General features: G+C 37.2%; 1 protein-coding gene across 1 annotated transcript in view; it reads left to right on the plus strand.

Moving 5' to 3' along the window:
• The first annotated feature begins 3,420 nt into the window (after positions 1-3,420).
• The window catches only part of SLC26A7 (solute carrier family 26 member 7), a 58,813-nt gene continuing 41,169 nt past the window's right edge, over positions 3,421-21,064 (plus strand). Inside the window, exons 1-2 of the mRNA XM_061995534.1 lie at positions 3,421-3,613; positions 17,158-17,268. Coding sequence (XP_061851518.1) covers positions 3,421-3,613; positions 17,158-17,268 — 304 coding nt within the window. The remainder of the gene's footprint in view (positions 3,614-17,157; positions 17,269-21,064) is intronic.

Below are 21,064 nucleotides of genomic sequence, written 5' to 3' on the forward strand. Positions count from 1 at the left end.
TGAATGACATATTTGAGAAGAGAAAAAAGTTGTTGCACAGTTGCTACACTGCAGCAGCAACATGGAGTGAGAATGTGAAAACCTCTCCACGGACACCAAGGTCAGATTGTCCCTCTGCAGTCCATAGAGGCCACCAGGAAGCAGAGATCCACTTGCAGCTCACACCGACTCCAAGCCAGAGCGGGTGGATGCCTGAAGGAGGCTGTGATTGTGTGAAGCCCGTGTTGGAGCAAGTTAGTGGCAGGACCTGGGAGCCTGTGAGGAGAGAGAAGCTCACACTAGAGCAGGTTTGCTGTCAGGACTTGTGATCCTGTGAAGGACTCAGGCTGGAGCAGTTGGTACCTGAAGGACCGTTCTCCCAGTAGATGACCCACATTGAGGCAGGGTGTGAGGAGCTGTTCCCGTGGCCGGCCCCATGCTGTAGCAGTTTGTGAGGAACTGTCTCCCATGGGAGGGACCCCACAGTGTAGCAGTGGGAAGTGTGAGGAGGCCTCCCCATGAGAAGAAGCAGCGGCAAAGTCCATCTGTAATGAACTGACCACAACCCCCTTCCTCCATCCCCTGTACCACTGGTGGGGAAGGAAGGAGAGTCTCGGGAAGAGGGAGGGATGGGAGGAAGTGTTTTAAGACTCAGTTTTAATTCTCATCTCCCTGTTCTGATTGTTCATTAATAAATCAAACCATTTCTCTCCAAGTTGAATCTGTATTGCCCATGACTATAATTTCTGAGCGATCTCCCTGTCGTTATCACGACTCATAAATCTTTTGTTATATTTCTCTCTTCCCTATCCAGTTTAGGAGGGGGAGTGATAGAACAACTCTGTGGGCACCTGGCACCCAGCCAGGGCTAAACCACCACAGATGTGTTTTAGGAAAGTGTTTTTTGGTGTGTCTAAGATTCCAATGTTGGACTACTGTGAAGTGAGGTATAGGCTTGCTGTTATACATACCTTTATGTCTGTTTTCCTTTAAAAAAATTTACTTTTTGTCCAGGGGATTGTAAATGATATGTTGCTCTGTGTTACTGCCAACTAAGTGTACTTTATTAATTTCAAAGTTACAACAATGAACAATGCTTCTCCAGACTAGTGACAATATTATGAACTCCAGATTGAATGATAATGCAATTCTTTATTCATCAAAGTAATTTTCAGAGTAAAACAAAAGTTCAGCATGGACATCCCAAAGACTTTGCTTGTGCAGTTCTGTCCAACAGGGTTTATTTTCAAGTATTAGTTGTAAGATGATTGCACTCATGCATGCACACATCCATAGAAAGAAACCATCCTATGTTATTGGTGAGGGACAAAAGTTTGTTGATACAGCTAATCCTGTGAGTTCAGATACTAATCTGGGGTTGATGAAAACTGCTCAGATTTACTAACTCTGCAAATATGAGGTGGGAAAATCTCAATTACAGACTTTTCAAACAGATTCAGACTTTTGATGTGAGAATTTTGAAGAATGAAGAGTATGTTCCTGTGTCTTTAGTGATGGTTCTTTCATTTCATAATGGCTTTTTTTGGCTGTTTCTGAATATTCAGAGCCTCTAGTGAACCATGACTTTTATTTTCCTTTGTTTTGTTTTTAAATGGCACTAGTCTGTTTTACACATGTACTCATATTTGGGTACACTTTTGTACATACCCATATCTATGTTTGGAAATGAACTTTGATTTTTTTTTTCCTCCAGTAAATACTAATACAGTTGGAAGTACTGAGCATTTTATCAAAACTAAGCAATCCCTGACAGCTGAGTAACTCTCACCAGAGCTGGAATGATTTCTGTCCACTTCCATTAAAAGTAGGGAAATATCTGTTGTGAAACACTTGGCAGCTGTAAAAACCTTGGTTATGGAGCTCTTGAACTAAATTTCAAGCTAACAGCAGGGACACACACACAAAACTCAAAACGAAAATCCCACACGACACACACACACAAAAAATTAAAATAAAAGAAGAATTGTTGCTTAGAGGTTTCTTCCAGTGAACAGAGGATAAACCTGTCATGTGTTTCTTCTGTTCTTTAAGAAACATATAGCGTTAAAGCATGGACAGGGCAGAGAATAAATGTGCCTGCAATAGTTAGAAGTTACTGTCTATCTTAAGCAATCTTTTCCTGCTTTTCTTTTTTTCCCCCTTGCATTTCTAAGGGACACAAGGATGGGTATCATCTGAATATCACACTGCATTTACCTTTGGGCTTTTGTCCCTACAGCATTTGGAAACAAAGTCATTTTTCTGAATCTGTTTTGGATGGACAATGCTTCAGTTTTGTTATAATTAATCTGAACAATAAAATGTAAATTAATTTATATAAATAGAAATATTTAAAAACATACTCATGTTTATTACCCACTTCAGAATAGTGATTGCAAAAGCACTTCACCCATAAGATGGATCTTACATTTTAACTTAAGTTTCTTTACCATCCAGAGATAGAAAACACTTAGAGTGTTGTCCTTGCTCCATATCGCACAAGGCATTTAAATATCTTGACATTTAAAGATTTTCCATGCTCTTATGAATTTATGTCTGAGTACCTTCTATTGTACATGAGATGCATGATGTTATTATAAGATCAAAAGTAACTTGGTGAACTATCTTCATTGAAAGAGTATATGCTGGGTGGATTACCAAGAGCAGAAAGGAGTAGCGTTGTCACAAGTGTTTTTAGCACGTGGAGCAGATAGCTTGCAGTTCTTCACTTCATTTTACTTTGAGCTTGTTACACTTAAATCTGAGGCTTCAGCCTGCAGAGAGAATCTGTGTATGTTTTCAGCAGGGCTTATTACTACCCGATGTTTTGAATTTTCTACATAAATAAGCTTTCTACCATCAATTAGAAGATAAAATATTGATGGAGTAAGACAAGTTTGGTAGCATTAGGGTTACTGAGGACTTCATATCTTTTATCTATGTTCACAAAGCTCCCGCTAGGAAAGGCAATGCTTCTCTCCTGGGTTTGACAGGAAGATGCCTGCCCTGCTGGGTACTTGCTGCTCATATTAGCATAGCCCAGCCTGTATTGCACACACCCCTAGTAATACCTCATTTTGCCACTGGCTTGAGGCCAAAAGCACAAGCATTGCAGAGAATATAAAGCGAGACGTTACTGGAAAGAAGCACAAACTAGCATGAGACGACTAAATTTTCTCAAAGAGTAGAAAATGTGATCTTTGCTATAAATGGTTCTTACATTTCATGTAGCTGTTTATATGATTGAAGTGCATAATAAGTGTTTTTACTGAGTTTAGTTACAGTGCAGCTGCAGAAATTTCAAGTGCTTCTGTTCATTTTTTTTTTTCTCTGTAGTTTTGGAACCGCAAAATCTCAGAAGAAAACTGGAGACTGACACAATCAGGGTGATTCCTCAACTGTATACTCTTCTGAGAAAGAAACTGGTTTTGTGGGGTGCAAATGATGACAGGAGCAAAAAAGAAAAGAAATGCAGTCTGGGGGAAGATCCAGGCTATTCGCTTGGAAGATGTCAAAGTCTGGTGTATGAAAAGGCTGCCCATCTTGAAATGGGTGCCTGTCTACAACTGGAAGGAAGATTTGACTCCTGATACTGTTTCTGGGATGATGCTAGCCATCCAACAGGTGACTCAAGGTACAGTTAACTTATTTTGGCTTCACATCTTGAAATTTGGTCATGCTGAATCAATCTGGTCTGTTTTTTGTTTTCCCCTTTCTTTTTAAATATTCTTGTAAAGCTTTAGTTAAAACAAAAACATACTTATATAGTTAATGTTGATTTAATTTAAATAAAAATACAATGAAAAATATATAGCCTTAACTCTTATTTGTACATAGTGGATGTAAGGAATGCCTTGTATTATTGTAGATAATGTCTCTGGGCTGGAACTTTCCCACATATCCAACTCCTTTGACAATTTTTCTGACATAATACAAAAGACAAGAAAACAATAACTTTATTCACACAGTGTGCGGTTCTATACAATATTTTATCACTTAAATGACCACTTTTTTCCCTCTATTTCATGTGGAAATGAAAATATATCTACGTGATAACTGCATTGATGCTGTCCTGGGAGAAATATTGGCATTATGCTATTACCTGTGAAAGTTCAGAGCACAGTAGGAAAAATTAACAACTTTCTGCGCATAAAGAGTCCTCTTATCATAGGTACTACCCACAGAGAGGATTTGCTGGCATCCATGGCTTGCATACTTCAACTTCTGTGTTGATTTAGTGCTGTATTACATTACCTACCATGACTCTTTTCAAACAGCAATAGAAGCAGAGGTGGAGCTAGACTCCATTTGTCAGCTTAAAAAAAGCAGAAAAACTCCCCAAACAAAAAAGACTGTACATTGCCCTGTAGAAATCTGAAATTCCAGTAATCTGCATTTGTAAAGAGATTGCTACTGGGAAAGAAATGCTTTTGTGACTTTTTAATGTGACTTTCATAGTGTTACCTTCTTTTGGTAATATTTTATGTTTGTCTCAGGCAAATCAGAGCTTCTTATCTACCTCAGATGGACTTTAACTCCGTCCCTTATTTAAACTATATATATTATTTAACACTTTCCAGTATTAGCTATGCCTAACTATCATTCATGTTGTCAAACTATAAGTACTCCTTTAATTGAATTATGCTGGAACTGAAAACAACTGATTTCTGTTAAGTATTTGTGCTTTTAAAGTAATTAGGAACATCTGCATTGGCATGAGTTAACTTTAAGAACCTTAGTACAGCAACACTGCAAAGTATCTAATTTCACTGGTATGTGCATATACAACAATTGTAATTAAAGTGCAGCTAGCAACAGTATATAGAAATTCACCAAAAAAAGTTAGGTTAAACAGCAGTTCTGCACTGCTGGTAGATTTAGCCAAGATTTACTTATTTGAGTCTGGTACCAAGAAGAAATTTAATGCAACAGGTAAATTTAAGAATATCTAGCAAACAGAGAAAGTGTTTGATTTGTTTTTCTAGATTGTTTTTTACTATTCTAGAAAGAATTTTACACTTATTTTATGATGTTTAGAAACAAATACTTTGAAACTCTTCCCTCCTGCTGACAGTTTTTTCCTTTCTCTCTCCTAAGTGCTTCTCAAGATTTCAGAATTATTTTCAAGGATGGAAAAGGAGGAGAGTTAGATACCAAAGCATTTTAACATGCTTGTGATGTTTTAACTTGGATACAACGTGTTTATTTAGACGTTGCTTGTATTAGCTCTTTTCCTGGTATTGTAAGCCTTCCAGTTGCCAGAACTACCCTTAAATGTTTTCACAGAGGATTATGCAAGCAAATAAAAAGAACCATTTGTTATATAGCATTAAGAAAGAAGATCCCAAATTTTGAAGGCTCTTATTGTGTTTGTTTCCTTCCACTCACAAAATAAACCAAGAAGTTTTGTAATGGAATGAAAGGCAGAAATTCTAACAATGGTAGGAAAAAAAATAGTAACCAGTGATAACTAAACACATGTCACTTGATGTTACACCAACATGTTTAAGAAAATTCAAGTATGTGGAAATAAAAGTGAATTAGGGACATATATGCAAAAATCTGCAGTTGTATTCATATGCAAGAGTTTTCTGAGTGATGAAACCTGCATACTCCTGGGCAGAGAGCACTGTAGTAGCTTGAGAATAATTAAGACAGATCTTTCAGCTGAGCTGTGTTTTTTACAATTTCCTTCTGTGGGATTTCCTACTCGTCTGGTATTGGCCACGTTCACACTATTCAGATTGGCAACTGCTCTGATCTGGTGTAATGTGTCCATGTTCCAACTTGTAATCTAAATTTTAGATATGACTGGCTTCTCATTGTGAAGGAAGGAAGCCATTCTTAGTGTGTCATAGTGAATGCAACAAAGATAATGCTCTTATTCACAACTATTCCTTGCAGAATTATCAGAAATTGTTTCTGGAGTATTCCTATGCGATAGCAGAAGGTGTCTGCCTTATAAGTGAGGAAAACAAAAGATATTATTAACAGAAATTTCCATAATCAATGTATGAAGATAATGTTTGCTCCCAGAAAGACTTTTATGAAAGTGTAGGAGAGTTGAGAATAGTTGTTCTTATTCCATCTTTTATTTTGGATAAAGTTTTAAAGAGCTACCACCATTCATCAGAAGATGGATTTTCAGGGTCCAAGTTGTTAATTTCTAAATGTGACTTAAGCCTTCAAACTCCTGCAAGATACTTTCAATATAACTGCTTGAAAATTGTAACATTTGATGTCATGTATCAGTTTAGGTTTAAATGTCTTCCCTAATGACACACATAAACTAGAAATTATGTCCTGTGGTTACAGAGTCTAGGAATACTGTACAAGAAAGGGATGTTACCTAAGTAATTGTCTTCCAAGCGTGGAAGAAATGGATCTTTAGAAGGCAAACTGTTACCTTTCCTAACATTGACCTAAGTTAAAACCATGTACCTCTGTGACTAAAGTGATATCCTTACTGGCTGAGGTGTAGACTCTGATGATGTAGACATCAAAATTTACGTGAGATATGTCTCAACCATTATATCTGTGGCATTGTGGGTAATAAACTGTTCATGTTCAACATGGTTAAAATCACGTCTTACTATTTTCTTTCCTATCACTCATCCATTGACCAGTCACACTAAAATCAGAATTCTTGTGGCTTTTTCATGTGACACAGACAATGCTTAGTTACTTATAAAGAAGCATACTTTGATTAAGATATTCCCGAACTTTTCTCAGTTTCTTTGCACCATAGCATTGAAGATGTGTTATGATGCAGTCTTTCCTTGTAGCTAAACCTCATGAAGATGTTGTGTGCCTTCACCTCTCTTTAGAATGTAGCTTCTTAGCTCTTTTCATATTCTGTGATAACTTTTTATTGCACCAAGAAAATGATTCATCTTTACTTTCAAGGCCTTTCATAATTGATCTTTCCTGGTATCATCTATTCATTACCAAGCCGTTGATCTATCTCTTAATAATCCATTTTAATAGCTTTCTTCATTCAATCTTGTCTTTTCAAACAAATAATTTTGTGCCTTCTCTCAGGATTTAAATAAGGTAATGTATGTTAGTTAGTACATCACGTATCAGTATTTGCTTTCAGATAGTTATTTAGAATGTATGGGTGCGTGTGTTTGTTTTGGTGTGGTTTTCCTCTGGGCAGAACTACTGTCCAGAAAGATTGGCATCTAGAAGCCGTGTAGATAATGCTGCAACCCATCAGTAAGCTTCTCTGTCTGTCACAGATAGTAAAAAGAATAAGTCTGAGTTTGTCTGAAAATGTATATGCAGATATACAGATAGAGGACAAAAATATGTCTGAAATATTTTGGTGAGGGCAACATAGAATGCAAAAATTAAGTGCTCTGCTTAACATCTGAAATTGCTTTACTCTTTCTGGATGTAAATTCCTAATGTATGTACCTAACTAACTTCAGACAATGTCAACTGTTCCCCTTAAGCTTCTTTCAAGATCTCACTTGAGATTTTGATAATTATAATTCTCTTCTGCAAGCCATTAACGACCAGAGAGACTTCCAGTTCAAAAAATACACGAATTATTTTCTGTTTTGTCATTCACTGGGTGACAGTAATACTTACACCCTGAACTTCTTGTTACAGTGTCGTGGAGATCTTTACACTGTTCAGTAATAGAAAAGTATACGGGGATGGAAATAAAAAAGACAAAAATGCTTTTGCTTGAAACAGAGAAATGACTCACACAATACTTTGTTTACAGTTTATGGTGCAAAGAACACAGGATTCAATTGTTTGCTATTAATATGAACATCCAACATCACATCTGACAGATTGCTCAGAAAAAAGCTCCAAACCCACAAATTATTTTTCAGTCTTAGTAAAAAAAAGAGGACAAAATGAAGATGTTGTACTTTCTGCTTAAATGCTTGATCTAAACTGAAGCCTCAGTACAAAGATTATAGTTTGGAGAAGACTTAAGTGTCTTGGACAGATTAATTAAAACCTAAGATTTTTCCTTACTAGGAAAAAGCATTTAAAGTTTAACACCATTGCAACACATGTATGAATGAGTATGAAGTAGCATGAATATGTTTAGACTTAAAATTGGAAGTAGTTCTAAAAATATTCCATTTAAATATTGGGTTAAGAAGATGTATTTCCTTATCACATAATTCCATTCATAGATGTAATAAATTACATGTTTACCTGTCATAAGAGTGAACAGAACATGAGGTACAAGGGAGGTCCTTCACAAGTTTGTGTTTCCTTTCAATAACTACTGCTGCTGAAAAAACTGAGAAGTTTTGAACCGAGGCATGTCTATTAATAAGTCAAGACAAGTGTATGGGGTTTTTAAAACCAAAATACTGTCACTGTACTTCTGATTTAAAACTTTACCTTGCTAAGTTCCTATTATTTGGCTGGATTCATAAACTTTATGCTATTTGCCTTGAAACAAATATTTGTCCATATGCTATACTCTGTCCACTCAAAAGTTACCTGTGTGGAAGCATGAAAGTATAAGATTCAGACCTTTAAGTTTATCAGATTTGAGACTACAGCAGTGTTTGTGATTTAAAAAAAAAAAAACCATATTTTTCTGTAGTCAACTAGCACATGGATCTCCTTCATATAGAATTTATATGTAGTGTTATATATTTGCTGCCCTTCCTATGACCTGTAATGAACAAGAAATACATTGGCTCACTTGGGTTTCAGTGGGATGTTTTTTTGGGATGTGGAGAGCCCTTGAGACATATTTCCTCTAAAAGTGAAATATGTAGATGGCATCTGATGAGATCAGTATTGGTATTCCTGCCAGCTTCTTTTTACATTCTGCAAGTCCAATAACAACTCACTGAGGATTGGTGTGTTTTGTATGTTTTAATTAAAGTTAATTTGATCTCAGGCTGGATTTATTGCTCAACAATTAATTCCTTAACACTGGCTGGAGAACTTGCCATTAAAAAAGTGAACTATAGTGCCTTCATGCATTCCAGAACTGGTGCCCAGTGTTTTGGAAGGCATGATGCCAAAAATGTATATTTTTAATTTTTTAGCATTTCTTGGAGGAACCGCAGCTGTGTCTTCTCAAGGGTGATGGTTGCTGGGTTGTAGGTTTTTTTTCAGGCTCTGACCATAAATGCAGACATAAATATACTCTGAGCAGTCTAACTGGGGTTAATAATTTTATTTAGGGGTAGATCTGTCTTGTAAATATATATCTGGCATGCAAAAAGCATGTATAGATGAAATTGAATAAGCACAGTTGGAAACAGCCAGAAAAACCTCCTAGAGAACGCATTGGAGAATCCATGTACTTCATAAATATGTGTGGAAGGGGGTGTCCAGCTGAACTATGTTATACTTCTCCCATACAAAGAATAATGATGTAACTGATCATGAAACTTAAGATGTTAGTAAGTAAATGTAGGGCAATGGTTCATATTTATATAACTTTTCAGCAGAGGAGAAAGACATTGATGCTGCTGTGCATGCAATATTTCCTTTCTAATATCTATTAAAAGCCTTCCAACTGACATATGTGCTACTATAGATCCATCTTACAGACTACTAGAAATGTCAGTTCAGCTTCTGAACAACCTCTGAATCCTTTGGAGCCTAATGTCCAGGTACACTTCTCTTGCTATGAATAAGTAAGTCTGATACCTGGCCCCCAGAGCCTGGAGAAGCCTGAGCACCATGGACAGAGACTGCCAAACCAAGGAAATGATAGTTCCCTCAAGGACGAAGAAGAAATGACTTTACTTGTAATGTCACAGGTCAGAGACATCATAAAATCTCTTAGTGCTGAAATCCTTGGCCATCAATTTGTCAAAAAGAGTGCCCTTTTCATGGATTTCAAAACATTACATTCATCTTGATTAAGGCTTGTCATCAGTCGTGATCGGTCTTTGTTTCTCCACAACATTGGTGCTTCTCAGAAGACCACTTCACAGTTACCTACTTGCCAGAAACTTCTTATGAGTTTCATTTCCTGTTTATTCTTACTGGAATGCAGAAGAATTTTCCTATAATCCACTCTCAAAATACCTCTAATTTTATTTTGGAGATGGCCAGGTTCTTCAGTTATTATAATAGACCAGTGTAAAAGAGTTCATAGAATTGTCTGTATAATAGTTTCTAAAACCTCTGAGGTGTTCAGATATTGTGTCAAATTAATCTTAAAGAGATTTAACCGCTTAATCTCTGACTGTCTGTCAAGAGTCACAGCTTTTCCCAGAAACCCCGTTAAGAAAAAGGAAAATATTAGATTCGTTTTTCCCCTTTCTGATTTCTGTGTGTCCAAGCTTTTTTTTGTACAGACGTGCCAAGCTACCTTGAATAGAGAATTCATAAATGGATCACACAGTCCGCTTGTTTCTTCTACTGTAATACATGCACATCTTTTCTTTTGAACATCAGGATAAAAGTATCTGGAGATCTGCAAAGTGGTAGAATAGAACAGTACTTTCTCAAATACTCCATTGATGTACTTGTCAGATGGTATACTGGGAAAGCTGCATTTCAGATACTGTGAAATATTCTGAATTAAGACACTATGACTAGTACAGCTCAGATGCTGAATTGTCACCAGACTGAAGGAGTCAGTTACATGGGAAAGAACTACACTAAAGCATCCCTCAAAAAAAGAGAGAATGGTTGCTAACTGAATACCGTGTAATCTCCAAAAGATTTATGGTACATTTTTAAGAATCTATCCTCACGTCTTGCTTTTGCATTCTTCATTTGCCTCAGACTTCAAATGACAGAATTAAGGAATGATTTTAAGCCCTTGGTACTTTGTTTTTAAATAAGTCAGAAGGTACAATCCACATGTACAGCCTCAGCAAATAGCACCATTAGAAAACAGACATCTTGCAAGCATAAGGTGCATGTGTGCATTAAGAGAACTGATAGAGAGCTTTTCAGTTTTTGACATTATGACATTATTTCCAAAGAATCTTTTGATATTCATAGCTTTTAACAGGACAGTATAAAAGAATTTTCCAGAACTATAGGTTTGTATTGGAAAATTGTTACAAAATATGATATTTAAAATGGTATTTGTGGCATTTCAGTTTTTTTCATCAGTAAAAGTTAGCTATCCTGAAGTTAGACATTAAAATATGGGATAGGAATCATTAAGTGTCTGATTTGCTGGTTCCCCAAGAAGGATTGATAGGAGACTCATTAAACATGTGTTAATGCTACATTTTAAGGCCTCTGCAGGAAGTACCTTTCTTACTACATAGTCAGATTTGTGAACAAAGGGAGAAATTACCTTTTCCTGAAGCATTAGAGAATGACTACAACTGTAGATGCTATTTTGAATGTGATAAGATGGATTGGTGTCATTAAACTTAACAGTTGATCATCTTAGTATATTAAGAATAAAGATTGCAAAGACAAAAAGGTTTTTTGTATATATACACTACCAGAAAGACTTTTAAATTTATAACTTTTCACAGAAAACAGTAAATGAGTAAATTTTGAAACTCCTCAAATTATAGATCTATGACGACTTCTGCTTCTTCATTTAAATTTTTGTTTTGAGTATTAAAAAGACATAGTATGGTTTTGCTCAGAACAGATATATGTATCATGAACATATTTCCAGATGCAGAAAATTAACTAGTTGATCATACTCCAATGATTTATAACTCTTTCTATGGGAAATATTTTTTATTGCTGTAGTTTTGGCACTAGCCTAATTAGCAGAAACTATCAACTTAAAATGTGTCTTTGTGGTAGGATATGGCCTTGCTTCTACTTGTATCAAGCTTGTTACATTGTAGTTATCTGCATTTGACAGGTACCAGCAGTGGTGCAGCATCCCTTGCTTTTCAGTGCAGTGTGACCAAGGGTTGTTATTCACCTGGTGCTGTTCAGAGAGCATGTTTTTTGATGAAACTGTCTCACACAATATTGTCTTATGATGAGGAGGTAGTTAAAACAAAGAACCACAATATTAATGTACTATATCTGAACTTACTGTTCATTCTTTGTTTGCATTTCTTTCTATGGAATTTAGATTCTTATTTGAAAACTTTAATGCCACTGCCATGGAGACTTCTCCATATTACCAGCGAAGATTATGTAGGATCCTTATTTTATGATCTGTTTCTTTGGAGTATTATTACTATTTGGAATGAAAAAAAATAAAGTGATGTTTCCTGTCTTTTGATAATTCTTGAGCATATGGAATGCTTTGTAGCAAAGTTTAATATAAATAATTATGAAATGAGTTGCAATATACTATTGATTATATCTTTTAAATTATTTGAACCATTAGAGCATTATATGTCTGACTAGAAAGAATGAAGTCTTTACTAATTTTGTTTTGTAATGCCTTTCTGCTCTTGCACATGATTGACAAACTTCAGTAATGGGAGCAAAAAGCTAACAAACAGAACCAGGCCTAAAGTCAGAGGCTGGTCATTTTATCTTTGTCCTGACTGAAATGACATCACTGTGAAAAAAAAGAGGCACTACTTCTAGAAACTAATACAAAAAGACATGAATTTTTATGTGTGAAAGGGAAAAAACCCAAGCGTCAGATATGTTTAGATTATCTGCCTGTTAACTAGAGATATTCCTCAGCACCAAGTCTATGAGTAAAACAGAATTCCTGTTGGATGCTAGGGGTTTGCTTGGCAGGGTAACCCCTTTTCTGTAGTTTTACAGGACTCATGCCAGATTTCTGTTGGACAGGTCTCCTGACCGTAAAAGTTCCTTGAGGTTGCCTCTCTGTTCCCCTTATGTTCAGAGAGCCTAAATGAGATGTTGACACAAATTCTGTGTGCATGATCTAGAGCTGGATTGAGCTTCTTGTGTTCTACCCACAATATTTACAGTTTATGCTGGATCAAACACAGTCTGGTCTTAATTGTCAAATATTTCAGACTCAGAAGGCCTGAGGAAAAACGAAAACAAAGTAAACACACATAGAGAAGGAAGAATTGGCTTTTACAGCCAAACAGTGAGAAATATAAAGGACAAGAGGGTCATTAGGAAGAGTTAACATGGTTTTACCAAAGGGGAAGTTATATCTAACTAACCTGGTAGCCTTTTATGAAGATGTAACCAGGTGGATAGATGGTGGTAGTGCAGTGGATACGGTTTATCTAGATTTCAGTCAAGAGTTTGACACCATTGTGCACAGCATCCTCACAGCAAAACTGAGAAAGTGTGGACTGGATGATCAGGCAGTGAGGTGGATTGTGAATTGGTTGAAGGGAAGAAGGCAGAGAGCTGTGATCAATGGGCCAGGGTCTAGCTGGAGGCCTGTGTCTAGTGGAGACCCTCAGGGGTCGGTGCTGGGACTGGTACTGTTCAATATATTAATTAATGACCTTGATGAGGGAACAGAGGGCACTGTCAGCAAGTTTTCTGATGATACTAAACTGGAGGGAGTGGGTGACACACCAGGAGGCTATGCTGCCATTCAACGAGACCCAGAGAGGCTGGAGAGTTAAGTGGAGAGAAAGCTAATGAAATTCAACAAAAGCAAGTGTGGAGTCTTGCATCTTGGAAAGAATAACCCCATGTCGCAGTACAGATTGGAGAATGAACTGTTAGAGAGCAGTGTAGGGGAAAGGGACCTAGGGGTCCTGGTGAATAGCAGGATGAGCATGAGTCAGCAGTGTGCCATCGTGGCCAAGAAAGCCAATGGCATCCTGGGGTGTATTAGAAGGCATGTGGGCAGTAGGTGGAGAGAGGTTCTCCTCCTGCTCTACTCTGCCCTTGTGAGACCACATCTGGAATATTGTGTCCAGTTCTGGGCTCCTCAGTTCAAGAAGGACAGGGAGCTGCTGGAGAGAGCTCAGCACAGGGCCACCAAGATGGTGAAGGGAGAGGTGCATTTCCCTTATGATGAAAGGCTGAAGGAGCTGGGGCTCTTTAGCTTGGAAAAGAGGAGATTGAGGGGTGATCTAATTAGTGCTTACAAATACATAAAGGGTGAGTGTCAGGAAGATGGAACCAGGCTCTTCTCTATGATGGCCAATGATAGGATAAGGGGCAACAGGTACAAGCTGGAACATAAGAAGTTCCAAAGAAACATAAACAAAAATTTCTTCACTGTGAGGGTGATGAAGCACTGGAACAGGCTGCCCAGATGAGTTGTGGAGTTTCCTTCTCTGGAGACATTCAAAACCCACCTGGACGAGTTCCTGTGTGACCTACTCTAGGTGCTCCTGCTCTGGCAGGGGGCTTGGACTAGATGATCTTTTGAGGACCCTTCTAACCCTTAAGATTCTGTGATTCTGTGAATATTCTGCAGTAGCTGAGCTCTTGTTTTCCTTTTAAATGTTGAGAGGAAAGAGCAATGTATCCTGTTCTTAAACCTGAATTAATTTGAAATACTAGATACTAAAAGAGCTAACAGTCACTATCCTCTAACCTTATTTTAGTTTAACCTCAGATGCATTACTGTACTCTTCAGTTTTGTTTTGTGCAACTTCTAAGCAAATCTCCTCTTGATCAGAGTGATAAAGTTACTCAGAGTGAAAATCTATTAAAAAGTGAACTGTGTAGATTTTTTTAAGGAAAAGCTCAAGGTCTAAAATTAAGACATTGTGAATACAAACTTAAAAATGATGATGAACACCATAATTTGTTTTTTGCAAAAGTAACTTGATATTTCAGTACTTAACTTTCAAAATTGTTACCTTTTCCTAATGAGCAGGGAACTTCTGTGCTCTCCTTGTATTAGCTGATAGAATCCAAACATTTTGAAAAGTATACAAGGAGAAAAGCATGCAAAGAAACTAACCAAAGTGAATTTCCTAAGCATTGTGCAGCTTTTCTGCTGTGTGTGAATCAGAGTTTTTGGAAAAGCAAACATTTTTAGATGAAAATGTTCTATATTTGTAATTCTCTGGTTTAGTTAATTTAATAAGTGAGGATATTAAACATACAATATTTTACAGATAGTCTTAACTAGGATTTATAGACCTCTTCCCAACAGTGCCTGTATAAGTACGATATTCAGAACTGAATTGTATTTCCCTTATAATTGTCCACTCAAAAAGGACGTTTCATGTCAGTTATATTATTGCAATTAAAATGGGCTAAAGTTATACTTGTTTTGCTGATTACTTCATTTTTATGGAGAGTAAAATAAATTTGCCTTACATTATGCTTTTTTTTACAAGACTGAAAAAAAAGACTATGTGAATGGTCTTCTACTAGTGAATTAAATAAAAAGTTTTTGCTTTTGTTTTTGTTCATAAAGTGGTTATAGAGGAAGAGCTTTTCAGTGTTGAACAAACCTTAAAAATCTCAGTGTCCTTTTCTCTATTTTTTTCCCCTCCCTGTTCACTTTTGTCTGGATAGGCTCAAACAATCCTCTCCTGTATTGTTTCTCTTCTCCTCAGTCACACCCTTCTGTGTTGCTTTTGGGTCAGTATCTTCTTTTACATCAAACGATCATGTTAACATAGATGTAGAACTATTATTTTCAAAGATCTTCCTGGTTCATGATAACAGTATGCTAAGAGAAAAAGCAGAAGTGATGATCAGTAGATATACTAATTAAAAGGTAACAAAATTAAGTCAATTACTCTGTAAAACAAGGCACCAAAGTTTTAAAACAGGCATGTTTAAAAACAGATGTGTTTTAAAACATCCCCTTCCAAGACATATCTGTTGATGCTACTTTCCTGAGCACAGGGTGAATGAAGATGAATTGAATAAGGTCCTTAGCAAAATCTTCACCATGATGTTTTTCTAAGAACAAGTAATCTGAATTTTATTGCCACCCCTTCATGTGCTCTTTGTCACAGACTCAAATCCAAAATCAAGAAGAAAGCTCTTAAATCAACATGTCCTCAATTTCCACTGAAAGACTATAATCAAAGATACCCTTTGGCACTGTTCATATTACTAAAACCCCATACGCTAATGCTTCAAGTAAAAAATGTTTTCTGTAGCAGTCAGGAGAGTTTGGTGAGAACAGTGAATCTTAGATATTTAATTTTCTTTGTAGATTTCAAACGTACACAGAAGGCAACTCCATTTCATTATTCTGAATCACTTCTGTTACAGAATATATGTGGTCATTCTTTCAGTATATACACATATAAACTAGCTTAGACTGGTCTCTCAGGTTGAAAGTGGACTTGAGAAAGCCACTTTGTGTTTTACACAAGCCTATCTTCCGTATTGCATGCAAGGGTATTCACCAAGATTTACATAGAATATCTGCCAGGCAATTTCTCTTAGATTCTAGGAGAAAAAACTATGAAATGGTAGAAGAGGCTGCTGCTCCGAAACAGTCTGGGGAGTCTCACTTTCTGCTGACTTGTAAGAAGTCAATGCAGACATAGGCATGTAGAATTCAACAGCAATCAAAGCTGCTTTGCAAGAATGCCTCTGGTAAGAGATAATTTCTTGACATATTCTGAGACTTCCTGAGAGGATGGATACTGTCCTCTATAGCTAAGCAATGCTGTCCTCTATAGCTAAACAGTGAAGGTTACTAGTAAGTCGGTGAAGTTAAATCCAAACTTATTCAGTTTATTCTCCATCTCAACATGAAATTTAAACTTTCTGTTTCTGGATCAACAGAATTTACATACCTCCTCCAGAAAAAAACCACCAAAACTCCAAACCACAACCCTATCTAAAGGATTAAAAAGTGCAGGTACATAGGGTCAATGAACTTTGAAATATTTTTTGTTGTTGTTTTCTAAGAAATCAGAAGAAAGCAGACTGCAGAACCTCCATCCAAACCAAAATTATAGGTTTTGAACTGTTTATAAGAAATAACCCTTTAACTGCCTGGACCCCTAGCAGTCTCAAATCTATGTTTGTGAGGGTGAGGGTTAAATGGTGCTTCTGCCTCCTGTAAGGATTGGTTATTTAAAAAAAGTTTGGAATCACTGATGAAGAAAACCTGGAACCATTTTAGCTGGTGCAATAGATTGTATCTGTGACCCATTTGTTTCTGGTGGTGACCAAAACCTGATGGATTTTGATGAAAGAAGATAGATGAAAAACCTTCCAGAGTTCACCTTGCTCCTAACTCTACAGTAGTCCTTATGTTATGCTCTAGATTTTTATAAATGACAGTAGATTTTTTCCTCCTCTTAGTAATATTGCTGATGTTTCCTCATTAAAAAAAAAAAGAATCCCAAAAAAACCCCCTGAAAAGTTGTATCTTTATATAGAGAAGTAATTCCATTTCATTTTCTGTAGGACTTGCTTTTGCTGTTCTGTCTTCAGTCCATCCAGTCTTTGGTTTATATGGCTCTTTCTTCCCCGTCATTATTTATGCCATTTTTGGAATGGGACGTCATGTTGCGACAGGTAAGTGTCTATTTGCTAAAGACATTTTCAGAAATAAATAATTGGAAACTGAACTCTTTTTTTGTTGCTATAAGATCAATAGAAGGAAAATTATTTAAGACTAATCAGAAATAAGATGTTGTGCCTCTTTTTACAACTATTTTTTTTTCAGTGTACTTTGAAGAGCCTCATTAAGAATATATTGGAGTTACTCCTGTCATTATAATTTAATATTGCATTGACAGTTCCTTTGTAAATCTAGTTTACTAAAGCTTTTTGTATTTTAGCTCTACTTTATAAATCTACTTCAGCTAAGAATTTTACAGAGGGTTCAGCCAACAAGAAATATGCAAATAGGAATGGAAAAGCCTTACAGTATTACAGAATCATTTAGGTTGGAAAAGATCTTTAAGATCATTATGTCCAAAGGTCAATCCAGCACTGCCACATTTACCACTAAACCACATCCTGAGCACCACATCTACATGTTTTTTTTTGTGACCCAATCACTTCCCTGGGCGGCTTATTCCAATGCATGATAACCCTTTCACTGAAGAACTTTTTCCTAATACGTTCCCTGGCACAGCTTCAGGATATTTCATCTCCTTCTGTCACTAATTATTTAAGAAAAGAGACTGACATCAGCCTTGCCACAACACCCTTTCAGGTAGTTGTACAGAACAATAAGGTCTCCTCTCAGTCTCCTTTTCCCCAGGCTGAAGATCCTCAGTTCCCTCAGCTGCTTCTCATAAGACTTGTGCTCTGGACTCTTCACCAGCTTCATTGTCTGTCTCTGTACACGCTCCAGTGTCCCTCTTGTAGTGAGGGGCCCAAAACTGAACACAGAACTCAAGATGGAGCCTCACCAGGGCCAAGTACAGAGTAATAATCATTTCCCTGATCCTGTTGGCCACACTATCTCTAATACAAGCCAGGATGCTATTGGCCTTCATGACCACCTTGGCACACTGCTGGATCATGTTCAGCTGATAGTTGACCAACACTCCCAGCTCTTTTTCTGCCAGACAGCTTTCCAGCCACTCTGTCCCAAGCTTGTAGCATTGCCTGGGGTTGTTGTGGCAGAAGTAAAAAACCTGGCACTTGGCTTTGTTGAACCCCATATAATTGTCCCATTACTCCAGCCTGTCCGGGTCCCTCTGAAGAGCCTTCCTGTCCTCAAACAGATCTACATGCCTACCCATCTGCAAACTGACTGAGGATGCATTTGATCCCCTCATACAGATCATTGATTTAGATGTTAAACAAAACAGGCCCCAACGCTGAGGCCTGGGGAACACCACTGGTTATGGGCCACCAACTGGATTTCTCAGAAAAAAACCCCAACTTTCTGTGGCTGTTATCTGATATTCTATTAAAGCTAGAGATTCTTTTACTGAGTTCAGCACAATTTCTGTCCACTTGCAGAGTAGTTAAACAGTTAAAGGTGCTCCCTGGCTACTGTGCAAGTGGTTATGAGTTACTTGTTTGCTCAATATTGAATGACTTTGACCTCCTAATAAGTTGGTGAATGGTCTGTTTCTGACTCCAAAGAAACCAAAATATAGATGGAAGGTAGAAATAACACTCATGATATTGAACCATCAATTCTTTTGTGTGCTGAACTGGGCACTTGGGGGCCTCTAAGTTTGCAGGAAGCGTGAGACAGGTCCAGTAGTAACGCATTACAAGACTGGGAAAGCAGAAGGAGACTGGGTGGTTTTCAGAAGATTTAAGCAGGAAGGAGGCATTTTTTCCTTACAAGGAGGAGAAAAACACCTGAAAGGATAATTACAGACAACATGAGCTCTGCAGAATCTGATCGCTCAAGTGTATGCACTCAAGTATATGCAGGATAAACTGTAGCTATACCACCTGCCTCAGATCTTCAAATACTCCATAATTCCTCACATACACTGATGCCAACCTCTTCTCCTAGCAGCATTTTCTGTAAGGTCAGTAGGGCTCCCCACATGTATGTAAGCAAAGAAAGTGCCCTTTGTTAGTGAAGTCAGTCATGTTAGTATGAAATAGAAAATTCATCAATGGCTCGGTTCTGACAACTTTTACTCACTGGAAATGTGTCTTCTGTGAGACAGATGATCTACTTGAAAAGATTACTCACCTGAGCAGTGAACCCCTGTACTCTTTTCTTGACTTTTTGGTATAATTGATCTTGGAGCATCCTTTGAGACATTTCCATCTGTCAAAATACCACAATAGGTCTTACATGTTAGAATTTTATGTAAACTACATTAAAAAAAATAAGGGAACAGAAAAAAGGAAAAAGAGCAACTTGAAAAAGAGAAGATGCCTACAACTATCCTGAGCATTGCTTGAAAAAAAGTATTGTGTGTTCAGATAAAATATGTATGATGTTTCATAAAAGAAAGTGTGACCTAAAACACCCCTTTATTGATCAATAGGAAATTTAGTGAGACTGTCACAGGGAAGAGTTTGACACTTGAATGGTGGAAAGTTTGGTTAAATGAGGTGAGCAGAAAAGCCCTGAAATGTGGCAAGTCACATGTATACAGGAAGTTTATAAGGCCAAAGGAAGGAATTGAAGAATGCCATAGAGAGGATGGTCAAACTGTAGTTAAAGGTTCTTAAATGCATCAAATCAGGACACTGGGAGGGAAACTGGTAGGACACCTTTCTGACAAAGGACACAGGAACATTTAGTGACAAGGCCACAGGATTGTCAAGTTACCAGTGTAATTTCACTGTCAGAAGGGCTGTGGAGGGAATTCTGGGAACTGCAGACCTGTTTGTCATAAATAAATGAATATTGTAAGATAGGTACAAAGAGAGTCTTTTGGAGAGGAGTTAATATGACTCCTGTAAGGGAAAATCCTACCTCACTAACCTCCTTGAATACTGTATGAGTGTCAGTAAGCACATAGAAAAACAAAACACTTTGAATCTAAGATATCAGAATGGTCAAACAGCTACTGATAAGGCTCCACACTAAAGGTTATTATGGAAACTAAGCTGCCCTTGTGATAGAAGAAAAGTCATTTTATTAATTATTAGCAAGTTAAAGGATAAGAAGAAAAAGGTAGGACTTGATGGTCATTTTTTTAGAGTGAAAATGTCCCTGGTAGATTCTCAGGGAATGAATGCTGGGAAATTCACTCTATGAAGGCCAAGGTTAAGGTAGAACTGTGTTCACCATGTTCTGCAACAGTAGAAATAAGGAAAGCTCAATGAAACTGGTGAGAGATCACTTTAGAAGACTTTTAAAGTAGAGAAAATACTATACCAGATGGTGAACTTCTGGAACCTGCTTCCATGTGACATTGTGGAGGCAGAAAATAAGCAGGGCCAAACTGAGCTTTGACAAATTCATGAATGTTAGTCCATTAACAAAATCTAAAAGGGTTGGATAAGGATGTACTTCCCAAACATAACAGCTGTGGGTGCTGGGGGATTCTGAAGGGAATGGCCTGTAGAACATAGGTTTGTGTGCTATCCCTGGGTAGCGCCTTGAACTGCTACCCAGGAGGGCTATTGATCTGACATAGTAGGGTGTTTCTTTTTAGAGCTCAGCATGAATGTAAAAGTGGTTTTAAATATAGAATTATCATTCTTATCAATGTGTCATTAAACCTGCTTTATCTCTCTTTACAAATAAATCATTTTCTCATAATTTGACTTGATTTATTAGAGTACAGATTGTTGAGTGTTTGAACTTACACATCTGATAACTATAATGGGTTAGGTACTGTATATCTAGTGTGAATTAATTGCCCTAGAAACATGGATGGTGAACATTTGAGATTCTCAGACAAACAGCAGTTTCATCATATCCAGGATG

This window comes from Colius striatus, chromosome 4 (genome assembly GCF_028858725.1).
Source record: "Colius striatus isolate bColStr4 chromosome 4, bColStr4.1.hap1, whole genome shotgun sequence".
Taxonomy (NCBI): domain Eukaryota; kingdom Metazoa; phylum Chordata; class Aves; order Coliiformes; family Coliidae; genus Colius; species Colius striatus.